Source organism: Microcebus murinus, chromosome 8, assembly GCF_040939455.1.
Source record: "Microcebus murinus isolate Inina chromosome 8, M.murinus_Inina_mat1.0, whole genome shotgun sequence".
Classification (NCBI taxonomy): Eukaryota; Metazoa; Chordata; class Mammalia; order Primates; family Cheirogaleidae; genus Microcebus; species Microcebus murinus.
In genome coordinates this window covers 25,413,421-25,429,657 of record NC_134111.1, presented here as the reverse complement: position 1 = coordinate 25,429,657, position 16,237 = coordinate 25,413,421, and the positions used below count along the sequence as shown (strand labels likewise).

Genomic DNA, 16,237 nt, shown 5'->3' with positions numbered 1-16,237 from the left:
CTCAGCAGTCCATCCTTCAGGCAGTGCTGCTCCTAAAGGGAGGGAGAATGCAGCACACCAAGGGAGTCATGCCTTGGAAGGAAAGAAACCATACCATATGCTCTCTAAGGCCAAGAGCTCCCCACTGTGGGTAGGGGTCGACATCACCACTTCCAGCAGATACACAAAAGCTGTGCTCAGCTTTGCAAGAGAGTAGTGTGATCCCATCCCACTGGGTGAGATACCTGAGTACTTAACCTGAGGTGGAGAGAATGAATTCCCTTCCTCATCCACACACTGCTGCAGACGCAGCCATGGCTTTTCCTACTGGAAGTTGGAACAGGCAAGCCAGAGGACTGTCTTTCTGGGGCTCTTAGGGGCACCTGAGTTTCTACTGGAGTGTAGCTACCAGCTTCAGACTGGAGCAAAAGGCAGGGTCCTTCCTTCTTCTGCCCAGAGTAGCAAGGTCTCAGTAGCAGAGAGCAGGGGAGCTGGGGAGCTCTGTATTTTGAGCTGAGGGAGGAGGCTTTGCACCACAGTCATTCTGATGGTGAGTCATGGAGCAGGGGTCTATTATGATCTTTGGCTACATTGCAGCCTGGAGACAAGACAGCAATGTCTAACTGAACCGAGTTTCCTGAGCATCAGGATAAGGGCACAACAGGGAAACAGATTGTGTTCCAGTCTGCCAAAGTTGTGGTGCTAGGGAAGCATCCTTCACCGGTGCAGAGAACACAGTGCATTCCACCAGAAGCTCCCTGCCACCCTTATCAGGAACTAGCATGTGGGACCTGAGGACAGGCTTGTCCAATACAGCTACACCCAGCTTCATCCCCCACCCCCTCAGGGCTTAGCAGGCAGCTCAAGCTACTATGCATTCTAAAGATCAGCCCATTTGAGAGCTTCAGGAAGATCAAACATAAACCCAATTGCTACTGCCACAGCTGGCTTTTACTTATAAGCACCACCTGGTGGCCTTGAGATCAAACTGCAGAACCAATACAAAATCTGCTGACACAAGCGCAGTGTTAGGAATGAGATATGCTTCTTGAGATCTCCATTGGCCCCTCAGGAGGTCATGAGCCTACTTACATGCCCATTACATTGCTACTGCAACCAACATTTGAGAATGAAACCACACTACAGCTATCTATAAGCAAGGAATACATACAGAGTCATTGCCACTGAACACACCCAGCAGCAAAACCAAACAACTATATACAACATACATTATAGTCACCCTTAAGGGGAAAAAAATCAAGCAAACAAATCCTATCCGAATGAAAGTAAATTCAAAAATAAGGTGAGATGTTTCTCCAGATGAGAAGGAACCAGCATAACAATTCAGGCAGTAGAAAAAACAGGGTATAATGACATACCCTACAGATGACACTTGCTCTCTAAGCAATGGATTTTAACCAAAATGAAAATTCTGAAATGCCAGATAAAGAATTTAAAATATAGATTGTAAATAATCTCAATGAGATATAAGAGAAATCTAAAAATCAATACAAAGAAATCATAAAATTAATTCAGGATATGAAAGAAAAAATTACCAAAGAGGTATATATTTGAAAGGAAAAGCAAGCAGAAAACCTAGAAATGAAAAATCCATTAAAAGAATTCCAAATTAAAATTAAAAATCTAGACCAAGCAGAGAAAAGAATCACAGAATTTGAAGAGAGATCCTTAGAATTAACTCAATCAGGCAAAAATAATAATAAGATATAATTGAGGAAAACTTCCCTAGTCTCACCAGAGATTTAGACCATCAGATAAAAAAGGCTCAGATAACTTTAAGGAAATACACTGTACAAAGGATTTCATTAAGACTAAAGTCAACGTGGATTTTAAAAAAATCCTAAAATCAGCAGAAGGAAGGCATCTAGTCACCTATAAAGGAAACCTCATCACACTAACAGCAGACATAGTGGCAGAAACCTTACAAGCAAGGGAGATTGGGGCCCTATTTTCAGACTTTTTAAATAAAAAAAATGTCAACCATGAATTTTGTATCCTGCTAGCATAAGCTTCATAATTGAAGGAGAAATAAAGTCTTTTGCAGGAAAACAAACTCTGCGGGAATTTGTTACCACTAGATTGGCCCTACAAGAAATTCTGAAGGAAGTTCTAAACATAGAAACTAGATATTCACCATTATAAAACACATAAAAGTTAAAACTCAGAAGTCTTACAAAACAATTACACAACTAGTCTACAAAACAACTAGATAACAATTAACATGGCACACATCAATATTAATCTTGAACATAAATGGATTAAATGCCCACTTAAGAGATATAGATGGACAGAATGGCAAACAAACAAACAAACATCCAACTTTATGCTGCTTAGAAGAAACCCATCTCACTATTAAAGACACCTATAGACTGAAGATAAAGTGGTGGAAAAAGACATTCCATGTGAACAGAAACCAAAAGTGAGGAGGAGTTGCTATACCTATATCAGATAAAAGAGACTTTAAATTAACAACAGTAAAAAAGGACAAAGTAGGTCATTATATAATGATAATGAGATCAATCCAGTAAGAAGATATAATAATCCTAAATATAGATATACCTGATACAGAAGCAACAAGATTCATAAAACAAATTTTAGCAAACCTAAGAAAAGAGATAGGCTGGGTGTGGTGGCTCACACCTATAATCCTAGCATTCTGGGAGGCCAAGGCAGGCAGATTGTTTGAGCTCAGGAGTTTCAGACCAGCCTGAGCAAGAGTGAGACCCCGTGTCTACAAAAATTAGAAAAAATTAGCCGGGCATGATGGTGCATGCCTGTAGACCCAGCTACTCAGGAGGCTGAGACAGGAGGATCTCTTGAGCCCAGGAGTTTGAGGTTGCTTATGAGCTAGGCTGACACCATGGCACTCTAGCCCAGGCAACAGAGTAAACTCTGTCTCAAAAAAAAAAAAAAAAAGAAAAGAAAAGAAAAAAAGAAAAGAGATAAATGGCAATGCAATGATAGTGAGGGACTTCAACAACCCAATGACAGCAATAGACAGATCATTAAAACAGAAAATCAACAAGAAAACACTGGACCTAACTTGGACTTTAGACTAAATAGACCTAACAGACATTTGCAGAACATTCTACTGAGTGACCACAGAATATACATTTTTCTCATCAGTGCAGGGAACATTCTCCAAGATAGACCATATATTAGGACACAAAACAAGTCCCGATAAATTTTTAAAAATTGAAATCATATCAAGTATCTTATTATATCACAGTGAAATAAAACTATAAATCAATTCCAAAAGGAACCCTTGAAACTATACAAATACCTAGAAATTAAACAACCTGCTCCTGAATGATCTGTGAGTCAACAATGAAATTAAGATGGAAGTCAAAAAATCTTTTAAAATGAATGAAAAAGCAGATACAATATACTAAAACCTCTGGGATACAGGAAAAGCAGTGCTAAAATGGAAATTAATAATGTTAAATGCCTACATCAAAAAAATAGAAAGATCACAAATTAACAAACTAACATCACACCTCAAAGAACTAGAAAAACAAGAAAAAATTAAAAACCAAGGTGTCAGAGGACAAAAAATAACACAGAACAGAGCAAAACTAAATTTATATTAAGACCACAAAATGAAACAAACAAAGAACAATATAAAGGATCAACAAAATAAGATGTTTCTTTGAAAAGATAAACAAAATTGATGGATTGCTAGCTAGACTTACCAAACAAAAAAGAGAGACGGTTCAAATAAACACAATTAGAGATGTAAAAGGAGACATTATAACTGATATCAAAGAAATACCAAAGATCACCAGAGACTACTATGAACAACTCTATACTCACAAATTGGAAAACCTAGAGGAAATGGATAAATTCCTAGAAACATACAACCTCCCAAGTTTGAACTGGAAATAAATACAAATCCAGACAGACCAAGAATGAGTTGTGAGACTGAATCAGTAAAAAGAAAATATTCCCAACAAAAAAAAAAAACAAACCCCAGCACTAGATGAATTCACAGCTGAATTCTACCAGATGTACAAAGAAGAAGTAGTACCAATCCTACTGAAACAGGTCCAAAAAAATCAGAGAGAAGGGGATTCTTCCTTAACTTGCTCTATGAAGCCCATATTATCTTGTTACCAAAACCAGGCAAGGATACAACAAAAGAGAAAACTACAGACAAATATCCCTTATGAACATAGATGTAAAAATCCTCAACATAATATTAACTAACTTAATCCAACAGCACAGCAAAAAGATAATATACCACCATCAAGTGGGTTTTATTCCAGAGATGGAAGGATGGCTCAACATATGCACATCAATAGATGTAATCCACTACATAAAAAGAATTAAAAGCAAAAACTATACTGTTATCTCAGTAGAAGATGTAGAAAAAGTATTTGATAAAATTCAGCATCCCTTTGTGATAAAATGCTTAACAATATAGGCACAGAAGGAATATAATCAATAATAAAAGCCATATATGACAAACCCACAGCCAATATCATACTGAACAGAGAAAAATTGTAAGAATTCCCTCTAAGAACTGAAACAAGACAAAGATGCCCACTGCCACCACTTCTATTCAATACAGTACTAGAAGTCCTAGCCAGAGCAATCAGGCAAGAGAAAGAAATAGAAGGGATACAATTAGAAAAGAAGAAGTCACATCTGTTTGCTGATGATATGATCATATATCCAGAATACCCTAAAAAATCTGCCAAAAGACTCCTAGGTTTCATAAATGAATTCAGGGATGTTTTATCACAAAGGGATCAACCTAAGTGTCCATCACCTATTGATTGGATAAATAAAATGTAGCATACACACACACACACACACACACACACACACACACACACACACACACCCCATGGAATACTACTCAGCCATAAGAAAGAATGAATTCATGTTTTTTGCAGCAATGTGGATGGAACTGGAGGCCATTATCTTAATTGAAATAACTCAAAAACAGAAAGTCAAATGCCACATGTTCTCACTTATAAGTGGGAGCCAAATAGTATGTACATATGGATATAGAGAGTGTAATAATGGACATTGGAGACTCTGAAAGGTCAGAGGTTGGGAAGGTGGGAAGGGGGTTAGGGAGAGGAGATTACTTAATGGGTACAATGTACATTATTTGGGTGACAATTACACTAAAGGCCTAGACTTGACCACTATGTAATATATCCAAGTAACAAAACTGAATTTGTACTCCCTAAATCTATAAAAATTAAAAAAAAAAATTAAGAAAGAATAAGTCAAATAATATAGGGGTTGGGACAAATGCCCCATGTTTTCTGATACAACAAGGACTACACAAAATAAATCTCTAGGACAGGTTGTAACCTTTGAAGCAGGTAGTTGCTGAGCAGGGGTGGAAGAAGAGAGAATTTTAATATGTTAGCACTCTAGGTGGAAGGAAAGCTAAAATGAAAGGCATGGAAACAGAAAATAAGACATCTGGATAGGAAACACATACAACGTTCAATGTGATAGATGCATAAGTTATGTAAAAGAGATCAGTGGAGAAGATGATATTGATAGTTTAGCATACACAGAATCATGAAGAGCTAAAGCCATTTGCACTCTATTCCACAAGTGGTAGAAAAGCGATGGTCACAAGGGAAGAATGTGAATCAGGCAATTCAAGTAGGAGACACTGGGCCAATCACAACCCTCCCAACAATGTGTGGCTGACTTTCCAGATACATTACAAATTTATCTACCTGTTTTGCTATAAAGTGGATTTTAAGCAACTATTTAATTCACCCATCACATTGTAATGATAATTACATCTGAAGACAGTCCCATTTAGTTGTGAAATGAAAGAACACTGTTCTATAACGCATTTTTCTAGCGATTACTGTGTCAATCTAAATGGTCTATTTCTCAACCAAATTTGCTTTATTTTAAAATATTTACTTATACTCTGAACTTTATACTATTGCACAGAAGTCTACTGCATAATTCTTGAAGATGTGTCTTCTTAAGCTGCTTCCTTTGAAGCCAGTTTTTATAGTTAATATGATAGTTGTGATCTTCTTTGCTAACTACACTCCTTATGATAGATTAACATTTTCTCTTCAACTCAACTGACCTTTGATGTTGACATCCCCAATCTCAATCTTGTTTGCTTAAATAATTTAAATGATGAAATAATGGATAGTAAAGAATGACATGGGAGAAATCTCTCACATTTTTGGGTGTATTTTTTTTCTGCCCAAGGATCTTTTTGAATTCCACTTTTATTGCCATGAGACAACCTTCCCTCTCCATTCTTATGGAGGGTAACAAATAAATTAGAACTAGTTTATACATTTCATATTGAAACACTTTCATTTTTCAGCTTAACAAAGACTTAAATCAGCCTTCCTTGGTTAGTCAAGAGGCATGAAAAATGGAATGTTAGAGAAAATACTCTAGGCCAGAGACAACTTAAGTATTTTATGAAATGTGTATCACCTACAAAACACCCTAAACGTAATGTTTCTCTTGGGAGGCCCCAAGTTTAGCTGTTATGTCAATAAGTGAGGCTAACCCAGGAGAAATATTTATTTCTCATGGCTTTGATGATAGTGATTACAGAAGCACAGATCCTGATTGGCACCCAGGAGGCTTGCTTTTCCCAGATCTGTAATCTTAAAACAACATTTGGAGTCCAGGCTACTCTTCCATTAAGAATGAATCATTCTTTCTCACATGGTCTGTTGAATCAAAAGCTGAAGTTTAGTAATACACCTAATGAAGACTTCTTAGAAATAGCTCAAAATTTTTAGATTCTTGGGCAGTGATCCTCATCAACATATTTTGACCTATTGCTCCTAACTGGGTGGATTCAAGACTAGAGGTAGTTTACTACATATCTTAATAGAACAATCCTCTGCTATTCCTAAAGTAAAGAGTAAAGGCCAATTCATTAATGGGACGTTCCATCTAAACTTTGTCATTGCAACCTTTACCAAAGAATAAGTCCAAGTTTCTCAATCAATATTCTTCATGAACAAATGCAGTACACACATTACCATCCTGAGGATATATGTGTGAAGTATATATACACACGCACACACCCACACATACCTACAGTAACCTGCCCTCTCCATGGAATTTGTGGATAAATCCAAATCTGGGTTAAACTACGAGAGAGCAGTATAAACACGTGATTTCTGAAACTTACACAAAATCTGTCTTTATTATCACTTAAAGGAATGAGGATAAATATAATGAGAATAATAACTTGAGAGATCAAAAAAATTACGTAGTATGAAATGGATCTGTTCTCTGGTACCTTCATCTTTTGAACTGTGTCTTAATCATAGACAGTTTTAAAATACTTACAAAGATACTGCAATTGCCTCCTGACTTTGTCTCTTATCCCATTCCATCTATTCTCATCACTGTGGGCAGGAAATTTCTTTCTAAAATTAAACCAAATCCAGTTCCCTGAACGTCTAAAACCTTTCAATGGCTTTCCATGAGTATTTAAGGAGAAAGTAATATGGCTTAGTGGGCCCCTTGTTTTTCTGGCATTTGCCTGACTTATAGACTCATTTCTTGTCCTCCCTTTTCTAAAATCCTGCAAACAAATTATACTGAAATACTTGCTTCCTTGCAATCATATCAGTATTTTTAACTTTCTAGAATGGCCACCTCCACACAGCCAGCCCCCTAGAGGGGATTTGACCTAGTTAACTTCTACTCATATTTCCAGAATTGGTTCAGGTCTCATCTTCTTTAAGAAGGTCAACCTGATACTCCAGGATAAATTAAGTGTTCCCACTTGGAACTTCATTATTATAAGTTACCGCTCAAATGTTTACTGATGAATGAAAGATCCAAATGCATACTCCTCTACTATAGAGAATATAGTGACAAGATTCTTCTTATGCACTAATGATCAGATCCTATTGGGTGAATGGGCACTGACAATAGAAAAATGACTTTAATCTCAACAATTCTTAGGAAAGATGATTTACAATTTAATATCTCAGTATTAAACCTTCATGGAAAAAGTTAATTTTTATGCATAAAAATACCATATATCATGCCAATTTATATATAAAAGTTTTTGGTACTAGTATTTCTGAGATAATTCATTGCTCAAGTTCTGATTTCCCATGCAAGTATTACTGATATTATTCTACTATAATAGCTCATGAGAGTTGACTCCCAATTTTCAGAACTGAAAGCATTATAGCCAAGCTTTCTGTAGAAATTTGCAGCTTAATTACTCATTCATTTGTGTCCTAAAAGGAGTACAAAATTGCTTTGAAGAAAAAATAAGGCCTTCCCTGAAGATAAATGGATGATTTATTGAGGTGACCATTCACACGTGAGTGTTGTTTGGGCTATCTCTGATTTTACTAAATTATTTTATTAATGAATCTTTATTCATTTTTCTGCATTTGTCTTAAATTATTCTGAATCCAGAATTAATTAATTTTTATTCAAATTGCTTGGGTTATGATTACTATTTATTAATAACTTCAGCAGCTTATGGCTGGGTCTAAGAGATGTTTACATTCAGACAAAGTAGAAAGTGCCACATGACAAGGTAGAAGCTAATAAAGCAATGAGGGAGTTTGTAGAATTTGGTCTTTCTTTTTAACCACCGTTGGCATTTCAATCTTCAGAAGGCTAACAGAAAAACATGTCAGCCATAGTGTAGGCATACTAAAATGAGTAAAAGATGTAATAAATTAAGAGAATCAATCATTCAACAAATATTTATTTGGAACTCACTGTCTGCCAGGCATCATATAAGTTTCAGTGTGCTATAGGCCATTTTAGAGGGAATAGGAAGGGGTGGGGAGAGTATTAATAGTTTGCATCAAGTCTTTTAATGCTAAGATTATTAAAATTTAGATTTTTCCATCACATAAGAGTTTTAAAATTTCAGTCTAGTTTCCCGAGTCCTAACTAAGCTGATTAGATTATTCTGTTTTCTTTTATATTTCAATATGGAAGTGTTCATCGAGTTGTTAGTTAAAAATTCTACATACTTCTCTTTCTGTCTAAAAATCTCATTTGCTCATTATTTCTTTTTCTAATGAGGCTGGATATTTCAGTATGTCATTTTTTTTAACATGTTGACAATTGCTAACATTTACTGAGTATTTACCATGTTCTAAGTACTAAATATTTTTAAAATGGTATCTTTTTAAATTATGTTTAGAACAAACCTATGAAGTAGGTGCTATTATCTTTCACGTTTGTTAAGTGGATAAAATAAGTCACATTGGTAAGTGAATTAAGCCATTAAAACTATGCTGAGAGGTAATGGAAGGGGGGCTCTGGGTACAAGTCCAGATCTAACTATGTCTTCATAATTTGCACATTTTATTGTCGCAAATGCTACACTGCATCTCAGAATAAATATCCTACTCCACAAAATACCTGAGCCAGGGGAAGCAAAACTAATAGCTATTCTTCTTGAGCACACAGTTATACTTCATTTCTCAGAAAAGGCCACAGACTGAGTGTTAATCAATGAAATACAGGTGAAAGCAAATTTTGCTATTTGTAACATAAGGCTTTTAAGAAATTAACATATTCTTTCACATCCCTTTATCCCATCCCTTCAGCTGAATCAGAAGGGGCTCTGTGACACAAAAGCCAAAGGACACAACCTCGAGTCATTGGGAACCTGAATCACTACACGGAGAGAAAGTTGGTCCCTGGCTGCTGCACCAACAAGAAAGAAACTATCACTGTGAAGGCATTTATCACTCTATTTATACCTAAGGGTTGGTCTACCTAACCAATACACCTAGAGTTTTTCATTGAAAATAATGTTTTGGGCTGGGCACGGTGGCTCACGCCTGTAATCCTAGCACTCTGGGAGGCCGATGCTGGACGATTGCTCAAGGTCAGGAGTTCGAGACCAGCCTGAGCAAGAGTGAGACTTTGTCTCTACTAAAAATAGAAAGAAATTAATTGGGCAACTAAAAATATATAGAAAAAATTAGCTGGGCATGCTGGTGCATGCCTGTAGTCCCATCTACTCAGGAGGCTGAGGCAGAAGGATCGTCTGAGCCCAGGAGTTTGAGGTTCCTGTGAGCTAGGCTGATGCCACAGCACTGTGGCCCCGGCAACAGAGTGAGACTCTGTCTCGAAAGAAAGAAAGAAAGAAAGAAAGAAAGAAAGAAAGAAAGAAAGAAAGAAAGAAAGAAAGAAAGAAAGAAAGAAAGAGAGAGAGAAAGAAAGAGAGAGAGAAAGAAAGAAAAGAAAGAAAGAAAGAAAATAATGTTTTGATTATTTGTTACCTATTTCTTATGATAATCCAAATTGAGAAATTATACTTTGTGGGAGTATTTCTCAAGATGATACAGAGGTATTGTTTTTATTTATCTCTCTTTATATTTTATTATGTCACCCTATTCATTTCTTATGAATTTTTTTCAAGTGCTTTGTGAAATGAGATGAGAGAGAAAAAGAAAGGAAGGAAGGAAAGAAGGGAGAGGGGAGAGAGAGAGAGAAAGAGAAAGAAAAGAAAAATTTGAGTGATGAAAGAGGAAAGAAGGGAACAGGTTAGACACAGTGAGATCTCATGGGGGTGTAACTGAGGAATGTGAGAAATTCTGCAGGTTAGCCAACACAAACCCCATTCCCAACCCTTTAATCTTAGTCTGTTTCTACTATAGGGACATAAATGTGAAATATTTTCTTAGTCATGCTCTTTCTTAGCTGCCACTTCAGAAAGCAGTGAGTCATAAGCAGGAATCTGCTAGGTTTTTCTGGGAAAGATTTAGCACTTAGGATGAAAGGGACAGATGAAGCTGCCCTGCTGCTTTTCCCATCTTCCTTCTCTCTGCCCTGAATAGAAACGAGATATTTGGATTTGGGATGACTGTCTTATGACCGAGATGTGAGAAGTCTGAAAAAAAACTCTAAGAAAACTCTGGAGATGTCACTCAAGACATAACTGAGCTGCAGCCTCCTGCCTCAAGTCTTCTATAGTCAGAGAAAGAAATCCATACTTCTCAGCTGCTTTTAACTGGGATTCTATTTTTCATACCTAAAAAGCTTCATATTTGACTTAGGAATATTAAAGGAAAGACAGAGTCTGAGAGGATGGAATTACGTGAGTGGTTAAAAACGTCAGGGGCAGGTAATTTGAGTGTAATGGCCCAGGAGGATGGTGGCATGAAACAGCAGAGCTATTTGGTGGAGGGAGACAAATTTACTTGGAGCATCTCAAGATGTATCTGGGGCACCCAGATATAGGGGCTATTCTCTGTTGTAGGAGTTGCCTGCAGCTTTCCCTTGGCAGTGATAGCTGAGTCGAGGCAATGGTTGAACATCACTAGGGATTGTAATGCAAAGAACAATGGGGAACATCTGAATTCAGTGGGTATAGAAAAGGAGTTCTTACTATAAACAAGTAATGAAACATAGAGAAATACGGAAGTAAGGCAGAGCTCCAAAAAGATGGGTTGGCCAAGAATATAAAGTATACACTTTCAAAGACGAAAAATGAAAACCACCTTCAAACTGATGTCTCTTGCCACTTGCTGGACTGCCCTTGTGATACAGTTCTCTAATCTGACCTTATGTTTAACTTTCCTTGGCCTCCCCCTCTTGCTACATCTCAGGCTTTGTCCTCAGTTAAGGAAAGCTTCAGCATCTTCAATTCGTTATGGGAATCAAGGTCACACTATCAGTTGTTCTTTTCACTAATTCATGCATTTTCTTCTTTGATGACCACTGGAAATGCAGTATTTTTTTTTTCTTTCCTTCAAACTCAATTTCTATACCACTTGCAACCAAATCAGGAAAAGACAGATATTCCAATAGAAAAATGGGCAAGATACTTGAACAAGCATTTCATAAAAGAGATCCAGAAAGCCAATAAATATTTGAAAAATTCTCAACCTTATCAATAATCAAGGAATTGCAAACTAAAACTCCCATACATTACCTCAACAAACTAATCAGAATACCTAAAATTATACACTGACAATAGTAACTATTGGTAAGGATGTAGAGCAAAAGAAAGTCTCATATATGCTGGTAAGAGTGTAAGCCAAATGGATACGGCCTTTTTAGAAAATTGGCATTATTGATTAGGAATGAATATATGCATACCTGATGAGACAGGAATTCTACTTTGGATTGGAGCTGTTCATTCCTATTTTCATTTATTTGATTGAGAGTTCCATGAGAATTGGAAGGCACTTACATTTTGACTAGGTAGGCACTTACATTTTTTAAGTGAAAGAAAGCTTGCAAAACACTTAAAGAATGGTTTTAGCAATTAGAGTAGTTAAATATAAGAGTTACATATAAAACCTAGATAAACAATTTTGTTTTGCTTTTTAATGGGAAATAAAAGAAAGCTTATATCTGAGTCACTTCATAACTTTGTATTCATTGAGGACAATAGAATGGGAAGAAACCAGGATTTAATGGTGGAATGTGTGCCAGTCCATTATGTGTTTTATACTCTTCATACTCACAATTCAATTTATGAGGTGAGGTGGCCTATTACCCCAAATTAGCACTTTTGAAAACAAAGAGGCAAAAAAGTCAAGTGACTTGCCCAAGATTACATAACAATTAAATGACCTGGCCAAGACTTGAACCTCAGACTGCGTGATTCCAAAACCTGTGGTCTTTCTTGTCTATCTTCCTATCTCGTTATCTAGGAAGGTTAATGAGACATGCCTGTGTACGAAGGGGACAGGGACTGCTGATTCCTTGCATAACACTTTAAAATGTGATTTTTTTATTGGCCTCTCTTTATTTTGGTGCTTAACATTTAATATCTAAATTAAGAAGACATTATCTTTACATCTTTTGTAATGCACCACTTTCACAGTTATCCATCAAACCAGTTGGAAGTCGTGGTTGGAAATTCCTAGAGACTGCTAATAACGGTGCTAAATTTCTTTTCATTAGTTCCATTCATTAGCTTCAATAACTGAATATATTAACTAGACCTCACACATATATTAATCCCATAACTTATTAATGTTCAGAATAAAATTCAATTGTCACAGTTTTAAATACATGACTTGATTACTGAATGAAATGGAACTGTTATTTAAGGATTTAAAATATAAATCTTGACTGTTGGATGTTGCCCCCCTGATATTTTTTTCAGGCAACTAAAAACTAAAAACACTTTTTACAAACGGTTGTGCGCAGAGACATGATTTCAGAATGGAAAACAGTTTGAGGGCAATTTAGTAACGTACAGGGGGAAAAAAGGCCCTCTTGTTATAGGCAGTATAAAAATTTCCCAAGATTCTTAGGAATAAAATGGCCTTCTTAAAGTAACTTGTGTAAAACTTGATCTACTTATAAAATTTAAATCTACATTTCTCCCTCTTTAGATACCTAGGGCTAAGTGAGAACTGATTTATATTTAGAATGAGTTATAATATGACAAAATACCAAATTGAGTTTCTAACAGTCCTAACATGTAGTTACTATCCCAAGTATGTTGTCTGCTGTCCTAAGTGTTTTGACTGAGCAGTTGAAGTACCAATGACATCACCTGCAGGAGCTTGCCTGTCCTGCTGACAAGAGGCAACCACCAAGAGAGCAGCTGTTAGTAAGGAGGTGAGACCACAAAAGTGGCAAAAAGTGATTTAAATACAGATGCCCAAAGCAAAGAAAGACTACCATTTTTTCTTTAAATGTAAGGCTTATTCTTTTCTTAATTCTTAATATAATTTTACACAGACACAAACAAAGGTACCTCCCTAGAAGTGCAGTTAGAACGTTCTTCAGCCGGGTGATGGTCAAGGTGAGGTGGGAGGAGGAAAGGATACATACCTTTGCTTGTCCAGCTTTGGTGATGGCAGGAATATTAAACAACTGCCCAGTATAAAAATGGAGCCCACTGAACAGGATCACTGCGATTGAGTCTCCTTCCTTCTCAATTACTTCAAGGATATCCTCTATTCTTAAGGTTTCTTCCCCCTAAGTCAAATTAGGCACAAGTTATGGCATATGAAACAATAATATATTTGTCACTTCATATTCACTCATCTAAATTTCACCATGAACTCTTTTCCATCATGAGAAAAATCAAAAATTACTTTCAGACTAAGTCTCTTCAAAAATCTGGCAAAAGAGCAGCATTTGAGCTTGCTTATTATTAAAACATGATAACAACATAGTAAAAGAGATTTTTACAGTATAAGTCTTCACAAAAGACTAATTGCTTGATTTATCCTCCAGCAAATAGTTTTCTCTTTATTTATAATCAATAAAACAACACAAATATTATCTAAGAAGATAAATAGTTGGAAATTAGTATTGCACTTTTTTCAATCTAATATCGTTATTTTTCTTCAGAAAAAAACCCCACTTATACATCTTTCATCTGGATGTTACCTAACGAATATCTTCTGTTAGTTTAAGAGCAAAATCTCTCCAAATTAATCTAGAGATAAATAAAAATCAGTAAAACTCATTATTATAGAGGATTTTTGCCCCATATCTCCCCAGTACAACTAATGATTGACGACTTAGTGAAAATAGTGGTGAATTTAGATTTGATCTTACAAACAACTTGAGCTGAAAGAAATCAGTTAAATACAGATTCTGGTCTACTTATGAAGTTTTTATAAATTTTCTCCAGTGCTAAATATGACATGATTTTGAGGTCATTACATCATTAATTGCATTAATATTTGGGGAAGCTCATTAACCACTTTGGTACCAGCATCTACTATAGTCGACAGCCACAGATGAACGCGCACAGCTGAGCGTCAACTTTAGCCGACAGCCATGATATGACTTTTTTAATTCTTCATTTATCAAAATAAAATTGTGAACATTTAAAAATAACGTAATGAAAACATATATGTATATGGTACCTATTCTGATTTACATGACAAATAAAGCTGCCTGTAAAGTAAAACAAGCTTTTAGTGCTTTGAAGCTTTCCTCATCACACAAGAGCAAAACAGATTTGTCGTCAATGCACAGCACAAACTGTCATGTGGGACTATGAGTGCCGGCTGTGGGTAAGGTTTCGAGGCTGGTGAGCACAGTACTGAAGTGGATAAGATATTATCCTTCCATTTATTTTTAACTTTTCATAATTCTTGCTATTTGCCAATTAATCTGTTCCATGTTAGGGGTGTGTGTGTGTATGTGTGTGTGTGTAATACACTCTCTACTTGAAGAAGTATGGAACTTGTTTACAAAATAGGCATCTGGGCTGGGCACAGTGGCTCACGCCTGTAATCCTAACACGCTGGGAAGCCGAAGCAGGAGAATTGCTCAAGGTCAGGAGTTCGAAACCATCCTGAGCAAGAGCGAGATCCCGTCTCTATTAAAAATAGAAATAAATTAATTGGTCAACTAAAATTATACATAGAAAAAATTAGCCAGACATGATGGGGCACGCCTATAGTCCCAGCTACTCTGGAGGCTGAGGCAGAAGGATTGCTTGAGCCCAGGAGTTTGAGGTTGCTGTGAGCTAGGCTGACGCCACGGCACTCTAGCCTGGGCAACAGAGTGAGACTGTCACAAAAACAACAACAAAAACCGAAATAGGCATCTGTACCAGTACTGATATTGAAATCTCTGAATTATTAAGTGAAGTGGAACTTATATATATGGAAAGAATTTCATTAATTGTAAGAAAAATTCTAAGAAAAATTAATAATTTGGCAATCTAAAACTCTTTATTCTTAAATAAATTTAGTTCAGTTTTCCATCATTATTCGAAAAATAGGCATTATATATTAATACTTTATTTCTTTATAGAATTGATATTAAGCAAATAAGAAATATATTTCTTGGTGCTAGGATATGGCCCTATCTCATGTTGACTTGTACATAATGCCCAAGAGTGGTCTCAAGATTATGCATAACTCATAAGACCCCACAACCCTAGTCACTTTTAACATTAAAACTTGTGATAATTAACACCTATATGTATTTAGGCTATAACTTAACAATTTAAATCCTCTCACAAGTGGTAGAACTTTTTAATCTCATTAATTTATTGCATGCGGGCAAATGGAAATAAATAGAGTAGGTCTTTAATTTCTTCAAAGTAATTCTGGGTTGAAAGAAGTAATTGTTCAGACATTGGCTTAGCAGCCTGGGAGCATCATATGTAAAACCAAAAATTTATTTTGTATAATTCTCTTGGTGACAAATTACACAAGCTGCAGGGATCATATGTCAAAGTCTGTACAGTTGAGCCTTATATCTCTATTAATACAAAGTACACAGTATTTTAGATCATGAACATATGGTCAAGCCTGATTACATATATCCTTTGTTGCCT

General features: G+C 36.1%; 1 protein-coding gene across 6 annotated transcripts in view; it reads right to left on the bottom strand.

Annotated features, from left to right (window-relative positions):
* KYNU (kynureninase) overlaps window positions 1–16,237 on the bottom strand; it is a 138,419-nt gene that overhangs the window by 58,437 nt on the left and 63,745 nt on the right. For all 6 annotated transcript variants that reach the window (XM_076005499.1, XM_076005498.1, XM_076005503.1 and 3 more), the window contains one exon: window positions 13,762–13,908. In XM_076005499.1, coding sequence (XP_075861614.1) covers window positions 13,762–13,908 — 147 coding nt within the window. The remainder of the gene's footprint in view (window positions 1–13,761; window positions 13,909–16,237) is intronic.